At 54.6% G+C, this 20,509-nt stretch overlaps 1 protein-coding gene and 1 long non-coding RNA gene across 2 annotated transcripts in view; one reads left to right on the top strand and one right to left on the bottom strand.

Annotated features, from left to right (window-relative positions):
• Window positions 1-4,356: 4,356 nt before the first annotated feature.
• Window positions 4,357-5,210, bottom strand: LOC131277048 (uncharacterized). Its single transcript, XR_009184238.1, has 2 exons — window positions 4,882-5,210; window positions 4,357-4,634 (listed from the first exon to the last, which is right to left on the bottom strand). It is a non-coding gene; the product is annotated as an uncharacterized lncRNA (long non-coding RNA).
• A 2,028-nt stretch (window positions 5,211-7,238) lies between these two features.
• TRIM71 (tripartite motif containing 71) overlaps window positions 7,239-20,509 on the top strand; it is a 64,459-nt gene continuing 51,188 nt past the window's right edge. The window contains exon 1 of the mRNA XM_004471116.4: window positions 7,239-8,111. Coding sequence (XP_004471173.2) covers window positions 7,239-8,111 — 873 coding nt within the window. The remainder of the gene's footprint in view (window positions 8,112-20,509) is intronic.

Here is a 20,509-nt window from a genome sequence, read left to right as displayed (position 1 = left end):
ACCAGGAAGCTAGGAAGCTAGGCCAGGGGCTGGAGCACACTGCTGCCTCTCAGGGGAGTGGGGTTTAGGTGTCAGTCACCTGGAGAGTAATTTACTAGTATTTACCAAAATTTACAAGCCTCTTCCTCCCACTCTTCGCTGGATACCATATACTGTTCTACTGGAGTCTGGATTTTCAAAATAGTTGATTCAGACAGTTCCTGCCTGTTTAATAGCTGTTTTTGGTAGAGGGATCAATTTCTGCAACGTTCTACTCCATCTTCCCAGAATCCTGGCCAATGGTTTTCCTTTTTTATAACAAGTCAATTTTATTGGCACATATTAATAAAGCATACAATCCACCCAAAGTATACAATCAATGGTATCTGGTATAATCACATAGTTGGGCATTTATCACTTCAATCATTATTAGAGCATTCTTATTATTTCAATAATAATGTTAATAAACCAAAAAACGAGAAAATTCCTCACCTCTCAATGTCTCTGTTTTCCCTGCTGTACACAGCTGCTATTCATGGTTATTCTTGTACAATTATTTACTTATTAAGCAGTTTTACTGAGATATATCCATATTCCATATGATCTATCCAAAGTGCATAATCAATGGCTCTTAATATAATCACAATGTTGGGCATTCATCACCACAAAAAAATTTTAGAACCATTTCATTACACTAAAAAGAAGAACTCCTCACCCTTTGCCATGCTTTCCCTAGCCCTAATTGATTTTTGACAAGGGTACTAAGAATCCACTCAACTGGGAAAGAATATTTCCTCCAATATGCAAAAGAATAAAGGTGACCCCTACCTCACACCATATATAAAAACCAACTCAAAATGGAGCAAATGTACTTAAATATATGAACCAGAACCACAACAACAGAAAAAATACCTAGAAGAAAACATAAGGCAGTATCTTCAGCCCCTTGTATTAGGCAATGGTTTCTTAGACGTTATGCATAAGGAAGAAGCAACAGCAGAAAGATAGATAAATAGAACCTCATCAAAATAAAAAACTTTTGTACAACAAAGGACTTTATCCTGAAAGTAAAACAACAACCTACACAATGGGAGAAAAATACTGGGAAATCCTATATATAATAAGGGTTTAATATTTGAGTATTTGAAGAATTCCTACACTGAACAACAAAAAGACAAATAACCCAATTTTGAAAAGTACCAAAAGACTTGAATAGACAGTTGCTGGGAAGCAGATTTGGCCCAACGGATAGAGTGTCCACCGACCACATGGGAGGTCCAAGGTTCAAACCCAGGACCTCCTGGCCCATGTGGTGAGCTGGCCCACGAGCAGTGCTGATGCACGCAAGGAGTACCCTGCCTTGCAGGGGTGTCCCCCCTGTGGGGGAGCCCCATGCGCAAGGAGTATGCCCTGTAAGGAGAGCCGCCCAGGAATGGCGCCACCCACACGGAGAGTTGACATAGCAAGATGACACAACAAAAAGAGACACAGATTCCCGGTGCCGCTGACCAGAATTGACACAGACACAGAAGAACACACAGCAAAAGGACACAGAGAGCAGACAACTGAGGGGGGTGGGGCGGGGATGGGGAGAGAAATAAATAAAGAATAAATCTTAAAAAAAAAAAAGTTGCTCAGGCTCCAAGAGATCAAGGTGGGAGCTGCCATTAATAGTTGCCTTCAAGCCTTGGCCCAGCACTGGCATCACTCTGCGATACTTTCTTGGTCAAAATAGCCATGGGCCAGTCCAGATTCGGGAGGACTTGGTGGGAGCCCTGGAGGGCAGGCAGAGGCACGGCTGGCAGTGCCAGGCGGGCACGGCGCTCTGGCGCGGTTCTGTTTGGTATAGGCAGTTCCATTTGAGTGGGAAGCAATGCTAGAAAGGGAGATTTGGGACAGAGCAGAAAGATCCCTGACTGTCAGGTTAAGCAGTCTGGGTTAATTTTTTTTTCAGGCAAAGGGGAGCCCTTGAAGTCTGGGGCGAGTGGAACGACCGAGGGGGACAGCAGTCCAGGCTGAAATAGGCACGACCAAAATGAGAGAGGGCTTTTCAACCCCAGAAACAGAGAGCATTTGGAGTCAGGAGCTGATCAGTAGGTAGTGGCTTATATACTTTTGACTCTTCTGTTACATGTAAAATAACCTATAAAGTTTCCCCCTCTCATTCAAAAACACAGATGTTCGTTTTAGAATATCCAGGCTTAGGAAAAGGTGACTGGCTGTGAGCCCAGTCAGGGATTCTAAGGTCCAGAGGGGCAGCGGAAGACCTGAGGGTGGAGAGGCGGTTTGCAAACCATCCTGCTGAGTAAAGAGAATAAAACAAAAGCCTGTTTATTGAGCACTTATACGTGCTTGGCTCTCCACTCACCACTGCACACTGGACAGCCCGTTTAAACCTGATGAGCTAGGCACTTGTATCATTGCCATTACGTCGGGGACAGATGGAAGACAGAGAGGTTAGGCAACTTGCCCGAGGTTGCACAGTTCGTAAGTGGAACCGGGATGTGAACCCAGCGAAGCGCTGACGTACTTTATATACAGTCGGATATTTACTTTTTCCTTTTATATGTCTGTTTGCTCCCCACTGCAATTCAAGTTTTCCTACTGTAGTCTATAAACTGCTAGGTAACGAGAGGTTAAATTATATTGTCTGACTTGTTGCTATTCTGAACTCTGGGTTGTTGAGAGCAGCTGACACACTTCTGTTAATGATTTCAAGGCCAGAGGCAGGGTGGAAGGGGGAGGTGGTGGGTACAGAGCTCCATCCTCCTCGACTGGCAGGGCACAGGCAGTGCTTCCCTGCCTATCTGTTAGGCTGCTGCCCCACCCTCTCCTTGCAGTGGTTCAAATAGTAATCATGGTGTAATATTTGCTTAGTGTTTTTTAAAAATACTCAGGTGAGGTACATATTTAAAAATGATGTGAATGTACCCTAAGGACGATGGTGAAAGGTACAATTTCGACATCAAAAACAAACGGTGCATGGAATATTCAATTAAAGGATCAGATGGAAAAAGCAGATGCATACAGTTGCGTTATGGAAATGTGGTCTAACCCCTAATCGAAGGTTTGAGACTGTGGCAGGGGCCAAGTGTCCTCTCTGAAAACAAAACAGAGTCAAAGATGAATTTGAGAAAGAATGGGAATTTACTGCCTACATGATTTCAAGGTTTTGTCTTTTTTAATGGCTACTTATTAAAATATAAAATGACTTATTTTCAGGATTCAAGAAGGCATATATAGTTACTTTCTAAGGTTGAACTAGTGGAGAAAAACTGAAAGTGTTCCTCCCTTGCTAAAAATGATGTTTATTTACTACACGGGCAAAAATTTAATACAATGTACTTCCTAAGAGAATGTAGTTCTTGCTCCTCTCATGGATAAGCTGTGGCTCAATTTATTGGAGTCTAGTCCTAATTTATTTATCACTATTCCACATTTTCAAAAAATCATGAAAACGGTATTTCGATACAGTTGGAGCTAAATTTGATTTAAACATTTCCCTCTTCCCTAGGTCTGATTAAGTGGTAACAGAAATTAGGAATGTGCTAATTTCACAATTTATACTGCAGGCCTGCTTCCTGGTAGTGGCCAGTCTATTCACCAAAGAAAGGGAAGTTACTTCTTGAACTAAAAACCTTTTCCCCCCCTTTATTCGTTCTCTGTTTCTTTGTGGGTAATTCTGAGCAATTGTTCCCATGTAACCAACACACCAATTGCTGTCAAATTGCTCTTTCGAGAGTTCAGGTCAGACTGCTCCTCCAATAAGGCTTTGCCGATTTTTCACCTCTGCCATCCATTTTTAAAACATTTTAGGACCAGGATGACTGTTCCGTTTTTTTTTTTTTTCCTCTAAAGAAATCTTTTTAGATGCTGGTGGGTGGTGCCAAACCAAGAGGGAGACAGCAGGTCTGTCCATCTCTGCTCAGAGGCTCTGGGGCTTCTTCCTTCTGCCAATTCTCTCTCCATCTGTTTTCCTTTTATTTTGTTTTAATAAAAAATTGAAAACAATCAAAGAAAGAAAAAGAAATAAAATTAAAAACGACTTAAAACACCTCTAGAGTAAGGCCAGGATGTAGAAAATCCAAGCGGAGTGCAGAGATTGACCTGAGTATGTAGATGTTTACAAGCTGGACTCACAACGAGTATGGAAGAAATGTGGCATAGTGACAATAGATGGTGGTGGGGAGAATTTCCTCTCTAATTTTTGAAACACAAATATTGTCATCTACTTGGGGAGTGGATGTGGCTTAAGCAATTGGGCACCTGCCTCCCATAGGGAGGTCCAGGATCCGTTCCTGGTGCCTCCTAAAGAAGACAAGCAGACAGACTGGGGGTGGAGAAGATTTAAAAAAAAAAGTGTCCTCCACTGCTCACTTAACAAAGGAAGAAGCGCTTTAATTTTCTCTGATTAACAATTTTCCAGACCTCGGACATTTCAGGAAATGTTCACTGGACTGGACTCTTGCTCCAGTGTTGAGGAGAGTGCTCCTGTGGGCAGCTGGGGACTCGAGCTCGTCCTCAGCTTAGCAAGCTCTTCCCATCCTTGGGACAGGTGGCTTTTTCCCTGGCAGTGAGTTATTCCTGCAGCTTCCTGGGACCTGCAGGACACTTCCAGCTGGGCTGATTTGCAGGCTGTTTCTGCCCTGGAAAGCCTGTTGAATTCAAAGGAGGAGCTGGGGATGTCTTCTCCAAATTTACCATTCAGACAGGGTTACTTGGATTGGGAACGCCCTTTTCCCCCTTTTTATTGGGGTATAATTTGCATGTGATGGAATTTCGCACCGATCTTAAGTGGCAGATCTGTAAGTACTGAAACCCGTAGGTACCCACCCATTTCTACTCCATCACCCCAGAAGGCTCCCCACCTGCCCCATTTCCAGTCCCTACCCCATCACTCACAAGGGTTCTTTTTCTATCTCCTTAATCTCGTTTTTCCTGTTCCGCTTTCCTGTAAGTGGAATCACACGGTATGAACTCTTGGACCTGGCGTTCTCTCAATTCTGTTCTTGAGAGTCATCCAGTTCCTCGCGTCCCACGATGTCACCCACTGCCTGAGAGGGTAAAGACTGGGAAAACGGTTCTGCTGGTTTCCCAGCAGGCCAGATACTCTCACTCCTGGTGAGTGGCCTTCTCTGCGCCTGCAAGTTCCTCTCCCAGAACCGCCCAAGCTGCCTCGGGCACCACCCAGATGGCCGGGAGGCCCTCACCCCAGTCGCCGGGTCCTCAACAGCTGCCCCCTGCCCCCTCCGCCGTCCCCCCTGCATTAAAACTCAAAAGGGAACCGGCCCCTTCCGCCTCTCCAGAATTCAGATTCGTTGCACTGCACTCATCTAAGGGATGTTTGGTGACCAGAAATACACCGATTCCCTAGGAGCGCGTAAAAAAAAAAAAAGAGAGAGAGAGAAAGAAAAAGGTGGGGAGGGGCGCAGGACCCCAGGGGAAGTGGCTGGCCTCGATGCAGGGAGGATTCCGAAGCCAATCTTTTCTCTTTTACATAAACGGAAGAGTCGCGCGCTCGGCTCTTCCCTCCGAAGGCTTCAAAGGTCGTCGCACTGGAGCCGGGGGCGTTCATCTCCCCAGCGGCCGGGAGGAGGGAGGCGGCTGGAGGGGAGGAGGGGGAGAGCACACAAAAGCGAGCCTGGCCGAGAGGGCTAATGTTTCCTGTTTGCCTGCAGCCCCCTCCCCCGCCTCGCCTCCCCGGCACCCCCGCCCCGCACCCGGGCGGAAGTGAGTTTGCTCCTTTGGAGATTAAAAGGATTCCGAATTCCGATCAGTCCCAATAACCGGCGGACCGGGAGGAGGAGGAGGAGGAGAAGGAGGAGGAAGAAGAAGGGGAGGGGGAGGGGGAGGAGGAAGAGGCGGCAAAGCAGAGAAAGAGGGGGCACGCGCTCGCGCGCGCGCACGCACACCGCCCGAATCGGGGGAGTCGCGCGGAGCCCCAGGAGGCCGGGGCCCGGCGCGAGCGCAGCCCGGGAGGCGCACGGCGCTCGGCTCCCCCGGAGCCCGGCTCGGCGGCTCGCTCGAGGAGGGGGATGACGCGGGGGGCCGGCCGGCGGTGCTGGCCACGCGGCGCCCGGGCTCGCCGCGCGGGGCGGCGGCCACTGACTCCGGCGTGCCGGGAAAGGCTGCGTCCCCGCGGCCGGGGATCGGAGGGGGGAATCGAGGCGAGGGCGCAATGGCCCCATGACAAAGGAAATGTGATCCCCCTTCGCGGCCAAGGTTTCAGAGCAGGACGGACGTGAGGAGGAGGGGCGCGGGGCGCGCGCGGGGCTCGGATAGCATTGCACGACGGCCCGCGCCGCGCGGACCGCGGGGACATCTAATACCTTCCTGCCGATGAATAATTCAGGCCGGCCCGCGGGGACCTGCGGCCCCGCGCCGCCGCGCGCCTGAACCTGCGGGAAGCGCCGCGCGCGCGGGAGGGCGGCCGGCCCCGGTGGGAGGGGGTGGGGGCGGCGCGCGGGCTCCGAGCCGCGTGGGGCGGGCGCGCGGGCGACTCGAGGCGCGTGGGGTGCGCGTGCGGGCGTGCACGCGGGCGGCCGGGCCCCCACGAGCTGCAGCTGCGGCCCTGCCGCTCGCCCTGCAGGGGAGGCCGCGCCCGGCCGTGCGCCAGCCCCGGGCGCCGCACGCCCGGCCACCCACGAGTCCCCGGCCGCCGCGTCATGCGGCCGGGGGGCCGCGCAGGGGACCTCCGCCTCGATGCGCCTTGCTTAGTTCGTCCAGGGCGCCTGTCCCTTCCACGAAGAGACTAAATTCGTTGAAAGCCAAGTAGGGAGGAAAGAGGAAAAAAAAAAAAAAAAGCAACGCACCAAATACCCGTGGAGCCAAATTGGGCTGCTCCTGCCGGGACTGGAATTGCACAACTGACTCTCCCTTTGGGGACCCCCCTCGGCGAGCGCGGAGCGAAGCCCCCACTGCTCCCGGGAGTCCCCTGACCTCCCTGCCCCTGCTCGCCCCTCGCGTGTCGGGACTTGTTCGGCGCTCCCGCTCCGGCAGGCACGCGGTCCCCACGTCCTCCGGGAGGAGTCTGTCGCCTCTGGATAGTGGCATTTAATGCCCGCAGCGTCGGGGGTGGGAGCGCGCGGGCCTGACGCGGCGAGGCCGAGGGGCCCAGGGCGCGGGGGTGCGGCCGCCCGCCAAGTGCGGGCCCACTCACTGCGCGGCTCTGAGTGAGCCCGCCGGCGCCCCCACCCACTTCGCCGCCCTCCTCCCCCCTCCTCTTCCTCTGCGCTCGCCTCCCCCCCGCCCGCCTGCAAATGGCTTCGTTCCCCGAGCCCGACTTTCAGATCTGCCTGCTGTGCAAGGAGATGTGCGGCTCGCCGGCGCCGCTCTCCTCCAACTCGTCTGCGTCGTCGTCGTCCTCGCAAACGTCCACGTCGTCGGGGGGCGGCGGCGGGGGCCCGGGCGCGGCGCGCCGCCTGCACGTCCTGCCCTGCCTACACGCCTTCTGCCGCGCGTGCCTCGAGGCGCACCGGCTGCCGGCGGCGGGCGGCAGCGCGCCCGGGGAGCCGCTCAAGCTGCGCTGCCCCGTGTGTGACCAGAAAGTGGTGCTGGCCGAGGCGGCGGGCATGGACGCGCTGCCCTCGTCCGCTTTCCTGCTCAGCAACCTGCTGGACGCGGTGGTGGCCACGGCCGACGAGCCGGCGCCCAAGAACAACGGGCGCGCGGGCGCCGCGGCCGCGGGCCACGGCAACCACCGCCACCTCCCGCACCACGCGCACCCGCGCGCGCCCGCCGCTGCGCCGCCGCTCCCGCAGGCGCCGCCGCCGCCCGCGCCGGCCCGCGCCGCGCCCGGCTGCGCGGTCGCCTCGCCGTCGGCGCTGCTGCTGCGCCGGCCGCACGGCTGCAGCTCGTGCGACGAGGGCAACGCCGCCTCGTCGCGCTGCCTCGACTGCCAGGAGCACCTGTGCGACAACTGCGTCCGCGCGCACCAGCGCGTGCGCCTCACCAAGGACCACTACATCGAGCGCGGCCCGCCGGGGCCCGCCGCCGCCGCCGCCGCTGCCGCCGCCGCCGCCGCCGCCGCGGCGCAGCAGCTCGGCCTCGGGCCGCCCTTCCCCGGCGCGCCCTTCTCGCTGCTCTCGGTGTTCCCCGAGCGCCTCGGCTTCTGCCAGCACCACGACGACGAGGTGAGTGGGGCGCCGCGCGGGGCCGGGGGCGGCGGGCGAGCGTGGGAACGGGCACCCCCGGCCGCGGCGTGCGTGCCCGCGCGGGGCCTGCCCACGGGCCCCCAGGCCGGGAGAGACGCCCCGCGCCTTTGCGGGCTCCAGGGTGGGAGGGCGCTGCTTTCCCTTGGGCTCCACGAAGCCTGCAAGCCGACCCTGACCTGCTAAGTGAGTCTGTGCGGCTAGACCTACCAGGGTTCCGTGGGGGTGTCCGCGGGGGGCCCTGGACGGATCCCAAAGCGTGTCCCCCCATTTTCCATCATTCCTTTTCTCCGGACAAAACGTGCCACCCGTTGTCTCCATTGGGCATGAGCTGGGAAAAGGTGGGTGTATCTTAGAGAAAATGTGGGTGCACTAGGGAGAGGTGGGTGTAGACATGTGTGTGTAGACCTGGTCTCCATGCACGAGCGGCCTCCCGGGCGGACGGTTCCCGAAATTAGGAGAGGTCACCCCGTCTTTCTGGACTTTGATTTCCTCTTGTCTCCTGGACCAAGAAGGTAAATTCCTTGAGTTGGGAGGGTGTTTTTTCTTGGGTCGACCTGGATGGCCGCCTTGTGCGTGGCCGCCCCAGGCCTATCCAAGTGCGGAGAGGGCTCCTGGGTCTTGGGCTTATTTTGTCGCTTTTGTGTGTAAAACGCGTGGATGGTTGCTTCTGAGGAGGGCGCGGGGTACGAAGCACTGGTTGCATGTGTGCGGATGGAGTGTGTGGCTGTGTAGACGTGCTTTCCACGTGCGCCCTTGCGAGGGGCTCTCCGGAGCAGGGTGGGGGCAGGACTGGTTTTTGTTTCCACGGCGTGGCAGTCGTTTTCTCCCCGTGTGGGGCGAGTGGGGACCCCTGGGGCTCTGGGGGCTCCCCGTCGTCAGCCCCGCTCTGCTCCACCGCACCCTGTTTCCCATACTACGCCAAAGGCGTGTTCTGGCCCCTTGGCTCCCTTCCGTGGACTCGCCAGTGGGCCCGGTTGGCCCAGGGCTGCTTCCCCGACGTGGTAGCGGTCTCGGGGACCCTGCCCGACTGCAGCCTGCTGGCCGGGAGCCCGTAGGGCCGCGCCCGCCCTGGCTTCGATCCCTTCGGGAACCGGTTTTCCCGGTTGGAAGGGTTGGGAGATGTCCCCACCCTGCTCAGCCTCGGAAGAAGCTGGGCTGGCTGCTCCAATCCCGGGCTGCGCGGGGTCGGGGGGCTGCCTCGCAGCACTGGGCACTGAGGAGCTCTTCGGGCTGTTGCCTAAACTCGCCGTTTACTTTCCGCACCCCACGCGATCCCCTGGGTCCTCGCCCCCCCCCCCCCCCCACGCACCAGAACCCCGGGATCGAAGGCGCCAAAAGTTTGGAGGCGCCAGCTTCCCTTCTCCAGGGGTTCACCTGGGGACCCGGGAGGGTCTGCGCGTGTAATCGTGCTCGCCTGGCTTGGGAGGGCGCGCGGGGGGGTGGCAGAGGTTTATCCTCCGGGTGGGAATTGCCACCCGTGGGAGCCGGGCTGCGCGGGCCGGTGCGGGGCTCGACGGAGGCACCGCGCGCCCCCGAGGTTCCCCCTCTTAACCTGCCCTTGAGGGGCGCAGGGCGGAGTGCCTGTCCCAGGGCTTTAAACCCGCTTCTTCGATTTGGGGGGGGGGGGGGAGTCGAAATTCTGACCTGGCTGGAGCACGCCTCCTTTGAAAAGTCTCCTTCGGGATGTGGAGCCGGGGGGTCGTTGTCACCCCCCCCCCCACCTTTTCAAAACCAGACTTTTTTTTTTAAAAGCGCAGTTGTAGGTTTGCAGAGCCCTTTCGTTGGGAATGGGCTCAGTTTTAGTTTTTTCACAGTCACGGGTGAGTGTTTCTAGTGTGTTCTTTGAACTCTAGGGAAATGAACAAACGAGGCAAATACTTAAGGCGAGTCCCATGGGCGAAAAAGATGGAGTCGCTTTGGGGGGGGGGGTGCAAGAGCGCGACCCTGAACCCTCGGGAATTCCCCCCCTGGAGGGGCGTTGATTGACCTCTTCCCCCAGCACTCGGATTTAAATGGTCAGATTTTAGTCCTCTGTCCAGTTCAAGATCCACGCACCTTTTACTCGGGCTGTGTTGTAAAAGGCCAGACTTGTAAAAGGGTTCATTCACTTTTTAAATTATAAAACCATTCCGACCTTAGGGGAGAGCTCCGGGTTCCCCCTCACCCAGGGAGGGGACCCAGTGGCCCTGAACGTTTCTCCTTTAAATACGTGTGCATCGCTGCGTTGAAGTTGACTGGCATTTTTTTAGACTAATTATCTTTTTTTAATTCACGAAACTTGTTCTGTTTTGAGCAAAGTTCTTCCTCAGCTTTTAATGTTTCAAATGAATTTGGAATTTACTGTTTTCTGTCTCCTCTTCGTTGTTGGCTATGGGAGTTGAACATCTTGAGTTTGAAGGGACAAACTCACGTCGCGAGTGGAGGACCCGCGCGTTAAGAGGGAAAATGGTCGGGGAGTGAGGGTCCCCCAGGCTTGCCAGGCACAGCGGAGCTTCTTCCTTCACGGAAGCAAGGGCTCGCTCCAGTTCCAGAATGTTCCTTTATCAAGTCAGGCCTCTGCCTGGGAAAGGCTCGGAGCACGAGGGCACTTGGCCGCCTCTCGGAATGTCCTTGTGCGGGTGGCTTCCCTGGACACCCAAGAGCCCTGCCTCTTACTGCGCCTCGGACGGGCCGCTTCCCCCGAGGGCCCTCCCGAGTCCCCGGGCTCCCTTCAGTCCCGCCGGGCGCCCTTGCTGGTGCCACCTGACGTGGAAAGGCTTGTCGCCCGTGGGCTCCGGGCGGGTGCAGCCCGAGCGCCGCAGCCAATCGCGTCTCCGCGGCGGAGGCTGCGCTCCCCCCTCGACCCCTTGGAAATGGCTCCCCGGAATGGAGACGCAGGGTGTGGCGCCCGGCCACCGCGTCCCTCCAACCCGAAAGGAGAGAGTGGGGTCTCCAAGGACAGGAGACGCGCCGGCGACCGTTCGCTTATCTCGTATTTGGCGCGTTCAAAAAAAAAAAACCCACATAGTTTGGGTCGTTGGGTGGGTTTGTTCCTGGATTGGTCAGTCCCAAAAGTCCGGAGGGCAGAGGGGCCGGGAATGGGGGCCCGCGTTCCCGGAATGGGGGCCCGCGTTCTCGGCACGGCGGCGGCACGAGGAGCCCCGCGGGCCACCGCCCCGGGAGCGCCGCTTCTGTCCCCGCGGGCGCGCGGGCTGGGCGACAGAGGGTCTTCCCCTCGCCTTCGGGAAGAGGAACTTGGGGTGTCCCGCGTGGGGCTTGCGCGCGCCGCTCCCGCGGCTCACGGCTCGCTTCCCCGCACGGAGGGTGGGAGCCTGGGCCGCTCCTGCGGAGGCGCTGGGACCAGCCCAGCGAGCGCGTGTCCTGTGTCGCAGAGCCCGGCGTGGGCTTTCCGCGAGCCGAGGCCGGCCCAGCGGGGGGTCCGGCCCAGCGGGGGTCCGGGGGCGGGTGACACAGTTGCCTTCCCTCGGGCGGAGGGAAACATTGTAGCGCCCCTCACACCAGCACGGCTATATTGTTCTCAGGCAGCCGGGGGGGAGAGGGTAGGTAGGTGCTGGCGCCGGTTTCCATTTAGAAACTGGGTTTTGTTGAAAACCGAAAAGTTCTAGGCTTCCCTCCCCATCTGATCCAAAGCAGCCTCTGAGTCTGCCGAGCAAGGCAACTTGGTGCCTTAGCTTAATTGGTCGTGGGGTGAATTCCTGGGTCGTGGGGTGAATTCCTGTCCCAAGTCACTGTAAATAGAGTTGAACCTGCTTTCAGCAGTTACAGTCTACGTTTCCAGTCTGTTTTTCAAGCATGCCTACCCTGTATATGCATATTTATTCTAAAATAATGTGCATTTGCTTGTGGGGTCTATGCCAAAAGACTCGTTTTATAAAGACAAGGAGAAAAAAGGGGAACGGGTGTTCCAGGATTTGTGCACGCCGCAAGTTCCCTCAGTGCACTCAGAGCGGCTAGGTGGGTACACGTCCTTCCACGCCATACATCTTACTGTCAGTTTGGGAAATACAGACGGGGCTGCTTTGAATCCTGCTCAGCGAGTAGATGTTTGTAGTCTGAAGTCGGTTGCACGAAGAAAATGCTTGATAAAAATGTAAGGGAGAAATGTGCATTATTGATATCCAAATTCCTGAGCACTTAAAAGTAATCTGTCTGTGGGCTTTTAAAAAGTCTTGTTGGAGCTAAGGAATGTGCCCATTCTTCCATTAAAGCGCCTAGGAGTGGACTGTATCTCCAGGCACCCCCCGGGAAGCCGCAGTGGCAAGTTTGGCAAGCCTATACTGATTTGCCTGGCAGGCATAACCCCAAATCCTAAACTGCTCTAATATTTGAGCACGGTTTGAGTATAAGCACTGTCTGGGGAACATTTTACAATTTTCTCTTTCTAAAGAAAAGTAAACTACACTGATTTTTCGGTTACATGGACTTGGTTTTTTTTCCTGTACGATTTGTATTTCCAATGCTAGGAATTACGTATTTTGGGAAGCAGAGTGGATATTGGGGGAAGAGAATGCATACCTTCTCCATACCTTCTGCCAGACTTCCAGTCCTTCACTTGACAATTAACTATATATTATCATTCACCTGTTTTCAAGTTAAATAGTTGTGCTTGGAGTAGAGCAATCTTGAAAACGTTTGAAAATTGAGTATAATTGTCTTTTTGCTGCCAAATTCTCCCTCCCATTTTAGCTAGTTAGAAATAGTATTTTTAGAGAGTCCTGTTTAGATTTCCAGAAACTAACACTGATGTTAAAATGCTTAAAACTAGTTTCCTAAAGCACTATTTAAAATGCTAGCAACTTTATCCTCACACATAAAATTTGAGGTTAGCTTGTTTAGTTTTTTTGTGTTTTCAATTAAAAAAAAAAAGACCTTAGTTGTGCATATAAAGGAGTTAGTCCTTTGGGAAGCTATAAATGAGGAGATGAAATGTTTAAAATGCTTCTGCTGAAGTCACTTACCAGGGTAAAAAGGAGTACATTAATTTTCTGATTCAAGAGAAAATTCAGTTATTTGGTAATTCGGTAATTATAAAATTTAACCCCTTTTCCTTGAACTTTTATTTCCTCTGGTGCTGATAACTTAAAAGTCACGTGGTTTGCTTAATCTTGCCAGTTCTTCACACAGGGCAAGGCTTATTTTAGCTGTATTCATTCTCAGTGAATAAAGGACCATTTTGGTGTCATTCTTCATGACACTTAAGCAAAAGGTTGAGAAGAATTCTACCAAGCCTTTGGTTTCAAACTAGTGTCCCCTCTCCCCACCCCCATAGCACTAACAAAGAATTCAAGGCTTGTCTCGCTAAGACTGATTTTTTACCTTCTCTCTGTTATTTTGGAAGCTGGCAAGAGAATGATACTGACAAAGAATTACAGTTACCTAAAAGAGGGCAAGATGCCACCCATCGCAGTCCCACACTGTCTCCCTTTCTCTTCTTGACCTTTCAAGCGTTAGGACTTGCTGGAGGAACCTTGATCCATCTTTCCTCTTCAGCTAATGTGACCTCGTGCTTGTTCAATACTAAATTATGCCCTTCTCTTTGAGCTTTTTTCTATACCCACGAACTGAGTTGACTGAAACCAGATTGACTGTTTGGGCAAGACCCTGGCTCGTTAGCAGAAAAACTGGGTGGGATGGAGGCGTCAGGACTGGTTATTTACATTAAACTGTTTGACTTAAACCCTATTGCAATGTGATTCATTCCATCTTCATGCCGATAACATTTCTTGCTTTTCCCATGGTTTAGTTAAATGCAACTTGCTTCCAACTTGGCTTTGACGGTAGGGCGGAGTGAAAAGAAGCGGGGCACGGTCCCTCTCCCCCCCCGGACTCCTGGGTGTCCGTCTCTTATGCAGACCCAACTGAGCTTTTCAGGAGATACACATTTGGTCCAAAAACTTTGTACAATGTTTTCTGCAGTTCTCCTAGCCTTCCTACCGACCCGAGCATCAGTTCCTACCGAGTTCTTCATGTGACTCCATATACTTGACCCTTTTAATGATTCGCAGGCATACAAAATTGGCAGCCAGTTGTGATTTTTTCAGGAACAGAATTGTCCGCGCAGATGCCACTTTAGTAGTCTTTAGTCAGCAAGTCGAAGTTGTGGTTCCCGGGAGGGAAGTTTAGTCCTGAGGACAGGGATTTTCAGTTGTGCACATTTGTCTCCGCACGGGTTTCTACAGACTAGCATGTCCGCTCAGCAGTTTTTGGACCTTGGGGTTCGTGCTCACAAAAGGATGACATGCCTCGAGGTCCTCTGTGTAAACGGAACGGCCCACTCCTGGCGCTGAGAGATAGGTGCTCGGGGCACTCGAGTGGGCTTTGAACGCCGAAGCCAGTGAGAGACCCCCCCGAGAGCGCGAGCCTGGTGTCTCCCCAAACTTCTGTCAGCAAGCTGCACCCTTTTGTTTTCCCTTCTGGGAAGTTTGGTTTGTTTCCCTCCAGCCTTAACCTTTTTCCGTTAAAAATAGGTTTTCTTCAGTGAACCCTAGGTTAAACTATGGACTTTAGTTAATAATACAATTATAAAAATGTGTTTTCATCAGTTGTAACCAATGTTCCACACCCAGTGCCAGGTGTTGGCGGTGTAAGGGAATCCTGTATTTTAGGAGGCTTGTTATGTAAACCCACAACTTTTAATTAAAAGGTTTATCTTGACGTGCCAGTCAACTTCAGGAATGTCTTTCATACTCCTTTTCTAATTGGGATAATCATTAAAATGCTACCGTATTAAAAATCTCCCCTTAGATATCCTTGGTTAAATATGGATTTGATGTGATGCCTTAAACAGTGTTTTAAGAAATGAGAATTGTGAATCAAGGGGCATTAGCAGTCTATGGTATGTGGGCCATTTAGAGGAAGTCAGAAATTTAGATCATTATCTGTGAATTTTCCTCAGTGCCCTCTGCCTTTCTTTAGGCTCAGTTTCAGTGTGGTGGAGGGTTAATTTAAGATCATAAATGCCTGAAAACTGTGTGGGTCAGCATTGAAAAGTCAAGTGAATATGGTAAAGAAAATTTCAGTAATAGCTAGGAAAATATAAGATTTGGTATACATAACTGGCTTTAGTTGAGCACACTTTAAAATGGTGATTGTAGGTTCAGATGCTTGCTTTGCCTGTTTTTTCCTCCACCATATAAACCAGGATGCCACTGCACTGCTGTATTTGTGCTAAAGCATATAAAGTGCCACAGCAGTGTCCCGTAATTCAAGGGACATTTCCTTTGTTTTTTCCCCCAAAGGGAGGGGGTGGGGATGATGGAAGAAAACTAATTTTCAGTTTTGGAAATTGTGACTGAAATGCGCTATTACCAGTTACCATTATCTGATTCCTTTAGGTGATGATGCAGGGGACGTGCCAGGTTCAGGAAAATGGGAGCTCAAACTTCTATAGCTTTTGATCTAGATCATTTAGAGTTATAGGGCTCTCTGTGCCTTGGGGAGAAGATGGGTGCAAGTGTACTTAAAGGCTATATGAAAACCAACGGCTTTTTTTTTTTTTTGTAAGATCGAATGCCATTTTTTTGTTGTTATTTATTAATCTTTGAATACAAGATTCCTTTTGGAGTTGTGGCATTTGAAAGGGAACCTTGCTCAAGGGAGCAATCTGATTTCTGTGGCTGTGGAATGCTTTCCCAGCTTTCACATCACGGTATTGCCAGTCGTGTGTCTTGGTGCCTTGTGGATCAGAGCCTTCCCGACTCCTAGTCCAGCATTAGTTGACAGATGGCAATTCTGTGATTGTCGAATAAATGACCATTTTTTCCCTCAGGAATTTAAGCACCCTTTCTACAACATTTCTTTTCAGTCGTGATTTCTTGAAAGCAGTGGAAACTAGACATCTGGAAGGATTTCCGTAGAAGCCTTAAGTGTTAATCATTCCTTGAGATGGTGACTGAGGCTCCCCAATTATCTGGGCAAGGGTGCTGCTTCCTCTGCCAGCCGGCTCAGAAGTAACGTGGCCGGGGAGGGAGCCCACCTCCTGCCGCCGGCCCCCTGGGTGCCCTCCCCAGCCACCCTTGTTGCAGCGTTGGCGTGTGTCGGGGGTGGGGGCTCTTAAACTAGCTCTGGCCTCTGTCAGTGTTAGTGAAGTGTAAGGAACACTTCTAGAAAGATTTTGCCTTTGCCGGATTGTCCATTCTCAGTAGGTGACTCAAATTGTTTTTTTCCCCAAGTTGTTTTTGACTCAGAAGAAGCGTATGGTGTTAGCCTATTCCTTTGCAGGAACAAAGGGGGCTTTTTAATTTTTAAACCACAAGAATGGCACTCCCCCTTCCCCAGGAAATAGGTTTTGAAGGGCTCCCCACCCGTGTGCCGAGGGGGAAATTTTGGCGACGAAAGAGAGCGGTATCTTGGATATGCTTGCAGCTTCTTGGTATAAAACATAAGAGCATATGTCTTAGTGTCAGGAGACCTGGGTTTAAGGCCCAGTGTTGCCTTGTAGTAGCTGTGTGACCTTGGGCAAGTCACGTAGCTTCTAAGGAATTTCTGACCTTTAAGATGAGTGGGATAGGAGTACCTCCTCTTAGAGACCGATTTGTGGGGAGCTATATTTTTGAAAGGCACTTTGAAGAAGGAATTAGAAAAAGTTACGTTTTAATGTGCATGCACGTAATTGTGTTAAATAATCTTTAAAAAGTGGGCTTACAGCTTCTACAAATTGCAGCTAAACCGGTAAAATTCCTTTCCAGGAGATTGAAATATGCTGCTTATCTTTCTAAAATACTTCCTTGTTGATGGCCAACCTGTACTTGATACCATGAAAAAATGTGGGCAGTTCCTCATTGCTTGACAGGACTTCATGGGTTAAAATTTATCATCCAAAATTTCGAATGTCCGTTTGCCTCCAGGAATTGTGCTCCATGTTACAGGTACATAAAAGCAGCCTATGACCTATTCCCTGCCTAAGCCTTTTGGTTTTTCTGGGAAGACAGAACTGAAACAAGGTGATTAGGTGTCTAATAATTTAAATAAGACCACACTTAATATACGGTGCTTTGTATGTGGTCTTATTTAAATTACTAGAAGACATCTAATTGCTAAAGTTCACGGGAGTCACGTGAGGAAAAGAGCTGGGACGGAAAGAAGAGATTAAGATGAATCTTGGGAGGATTTGGAGAGGGTGTGTAAGTAATATAGATTCATTAATGGTAATCTTTTCAGTACCCCTAAGGAGGAGAGTGTTAGCCTTACTTTTCACTCATCCAAAGGATTCAGTCCTTATGTAGAAGGAATAACTGGTCCATTAGTCAGGAGTCAGAAGCCGCATGTGTGAACAGATAATGTAATAGAAAGAATTGTTAATCAGGTAACTGCAAAGGCAAGGGTTGAACACTGGGGTCCCAGAAAGTAGCAACTGTAGGAAGTAGCTCCCACTCTAGTGCTGGGAGACCAAAAAGAAGAGTCTGTAATTATTGATCTTTAGGGTTTTTAGGGGCCTGGGACCTCTAAGGAAGGAGCCATTCTGTTTGTGCTGGGGTTGCGTGGAAGCTGCTTTCCTCGTGTTAGAAAACTGAGAGCTAGAATCAGATGCTGCTGCCAGAGCAAACTGATGTTGCCGGGGCGAAGACGTTTGTTGATGGCCTGACAAGAAAGAGCAATTCCTTTCTCCCTTTAGCGTCCCCTTTGCAGCGCCTCATGGCGACCTAGCTGGCAAGGCAGGGAAGTGGTTTGCTTAGTGTCGGCCACAGCATGATGACAGAGGAGAGTTCAGAAAGAGAAGACGAGTTTGGGGCCCGAGAGACTCCATTATATGGGAAAGCTGAGGAGGTGGCTTCCCAGCCGGGCCATTGCCCTGGGAGCACACCTGACTTGTTTCCAGGAGATACTTGGGGGAGACCTCAGAGTCATGAGGACTGAAACCTGCCCCAAACCCTTCTCCACGAGCTTGCTGGGCTCCCCATGCCTTGCCAGCTCCCCGGGGCCTCCGGTTGAGTTGGCTTCCTAGGGGAGAATGCTGGTTTTGTTCCCAAACCTGTTGACATATCAGTTGTGCTTGTGCAGGGAGAAATTATACTTTCCACGAGGACTGGCCTGAATTCTCTGGGAAGACAGCAGTGGAGGAGGAGGAGGGCCTGGCAGTGAGCAAAATAGCCCCAAATCTTCCTGCCCCAAGTTTACACAAGCAATTTGTGATTAGCCGATTCCCAGCCTTCTCCATGACCTTGATCCGGTTCTGACCCCTGCGTGGTGGGGGCTGCTGCTTGTGCACCGAGGGGGCGTCTCGGGGAGGCTGTGGGGGGCTCCCTGGCATCCGGGGGGATATCCCGCTGGAGTCGGAGAGGCGCAGTTCAGGCTGCAGGAAGGGAGAGCTCTGCTCTCCCGGCGCCCTCTTCCCCCCGCAGCCTGCACAATGGGCAGCAGCCTCTCCCTGCCGCTTCCGGGTCCCCCGGTCAAGGGGGACCACCTCACCTCCCTCTCCCAGGCTGGCGAACATTTTTTTGTTGTTGTTGTTTTTCAGGCGTAATTTACATAGAATAAAGAACCTTTTTCTGAGGGTCGAGTTGGGCAGGTTTTGACCTGTGTGTCACCACCAACCCCCAGTTAGGATGCAAAACGGCCCCAGCGCCCCCCCAAATTCCTGAGCCCCCCCCAAATCCCTGAGCCGCCTGGCGGGGCGCCCCGGCTCCCCAGCCCCCCCAGGCGAGCGCAGCTCGGGGCGCCCTGGCCCTGGTTTTGTTCTTCCCGGACCCTCCCGCCCACGGTGTGGGGACTGTGGATGTGGCGGCCCCCCCCTGGGCGGGCGCGTTGGGGAGCCCCCCGTCGCGGGTCACCCCTTTGTATTGCCGAGTAATATTCCAGTCCCCGCCGCCCCCCGCGCCCCTCTCGCCCCCCGCTCGGGCGGCTGTGGAGAAAGGGGGCCCGCGCCCCCGAGGGCCGGTGCCGGTTCCGACGCCTCGGGCGGGCGCGCGCCCCTGCGCGGCCGCGCGCCCCAGCCCCCATTTTGTTTTCCAGAGGTGGCTTTATTCAGGGCCCCCTCGTGGCGCGCGCGGCCGCCGGCGCTCGGGGGCCGCGCCGGCTCGTCCTCTTCGCCAGGAGGGGCCCGGCCCCAGCGCCGGGACCTCCCATGTGGGAGCGCGCCCCCCCCCCCCTTTGTTGTCTCCTTGTTGCGCCATCTTGTTGCCTCGGCTCGCGGCGCCAGCCCGCCACGTCAGCGCACTGTCCTGCTCGTCTTCTCCAGGCGGCGCCGGAACTGGCTCCGGGCCCTCCCCTGTGGGAGGCGGGAGCTCAATCCGCGGGCCACGTCAGCCTTCCCGCGGCGCCATCTTGGCCCCGCACACGTGTCCGCGGGCCCCTCGGTTTCCTCATCTCTCTGGGGGGGGAGGGGGCGCCGGGGATTGCGTCAGCCGGCGCGGGCTTTTGTGGGGGGAGGGCGGGGGGCCGCGGGCCGTCCTCTGAGGAAAGCCTGTCATGCGCCCTGGGCGTGGGGCCCGGAATGCGGCGGCGGCGGCGGTGGGGGCAGGGCCGCGCGCCCGCCGCCAACCGCCCTTTTTGTGTGTGTGTGTGCGCTTTTCAAACACTTGAGGTTGGCAGTTTTACTCAGAAACCAGAAATTCAACCGGGACCGAAAAAAACACACCCTCGTTGGGGCGCGCGCCACGGGGCGCGGGGGGGGGGGCCGCGGCCACGAGTCCGTGGAAAGCCGTGGCCGCGCGCCCCGGTGGCCCTGTTCCCGCGTGGCCGCGCGCCCCGGTGGCCTGTTCCCGCGTGGCCGCGCGCCCCGGTGGCCCTGTTCCCGCGTGGCCGCGCGCCCCGGTGCCCTGTTCCCGCGTGGCCGCGCGCCCCGGTGGCCCTGTTCCCCGCGTGGCCGCGCTCCCCTGTGGCCCTGTTCCCGCGTGGCCGCGCTCCCCTGTGGCCCTGTTCCCGCGTGGCCGCGCGCTCCCGTGGCCCTGTTCCCCGCGTGGCCGCGCGCTCCCGTGGCTGCTCCCCGCGTGGCCGCGCGTCCCACTGGCCCTGACTCGCGTGGCCGCGCGCCCCCGTTGGCCCTGACCCCGCGTGGCCGCGCGCCCCGGTGGCCCTGCTCCCGCGTGGCCGCGCCCCCGGTGGCTCCGACCCGCGTGGCCGCGCGCCCCGTTGGCCCTGACCCGCGTGGCCGCGCGCTCCCGTGGCCGCGCGCCCCGGTGGCCCTGTTCCCGCGTGGCCCTCTCCCGCGTGGCCGCGCCCCCCCAGTGGCCGCCGCGCCCGGCCGGCCGCCCCCGCGGCGGGGAGACGGGCGGGAGGGGCTTCCCGCCGTCCTGGCGCGGACGAGCACGTCCGCCATGCCCCCTGCGGGCCACCGGGCCGGCTGGCGCGTGTTCCCGCATGTTCTCGGCGCTGCGCGGCGCCAGGGCGGGGGGGGGGGGCGAGCCCTCCGGGATTCCGCGGCGTCCCTGCAGCCCCTC

Source organism: Dasypus novemcinctus, chromosome 31, assembly GCF_030445035.2.
Source record: "Dasypus novemcinctus isolate mDasNov1 chromosome 31, mDasNov1.1.hap2, whole genome shotgun sequence".
In the NCBI taxonomy this organism is placed as follows: Eukaryota; Metazoa; Chordata; class Mammalia; order Cingulata; family Dasypodidae; genus Dasypus; species Dasypus novemcinctus.
This window is presented reverse-complemented; position numbering and strand designations above follow the sequence as displayed.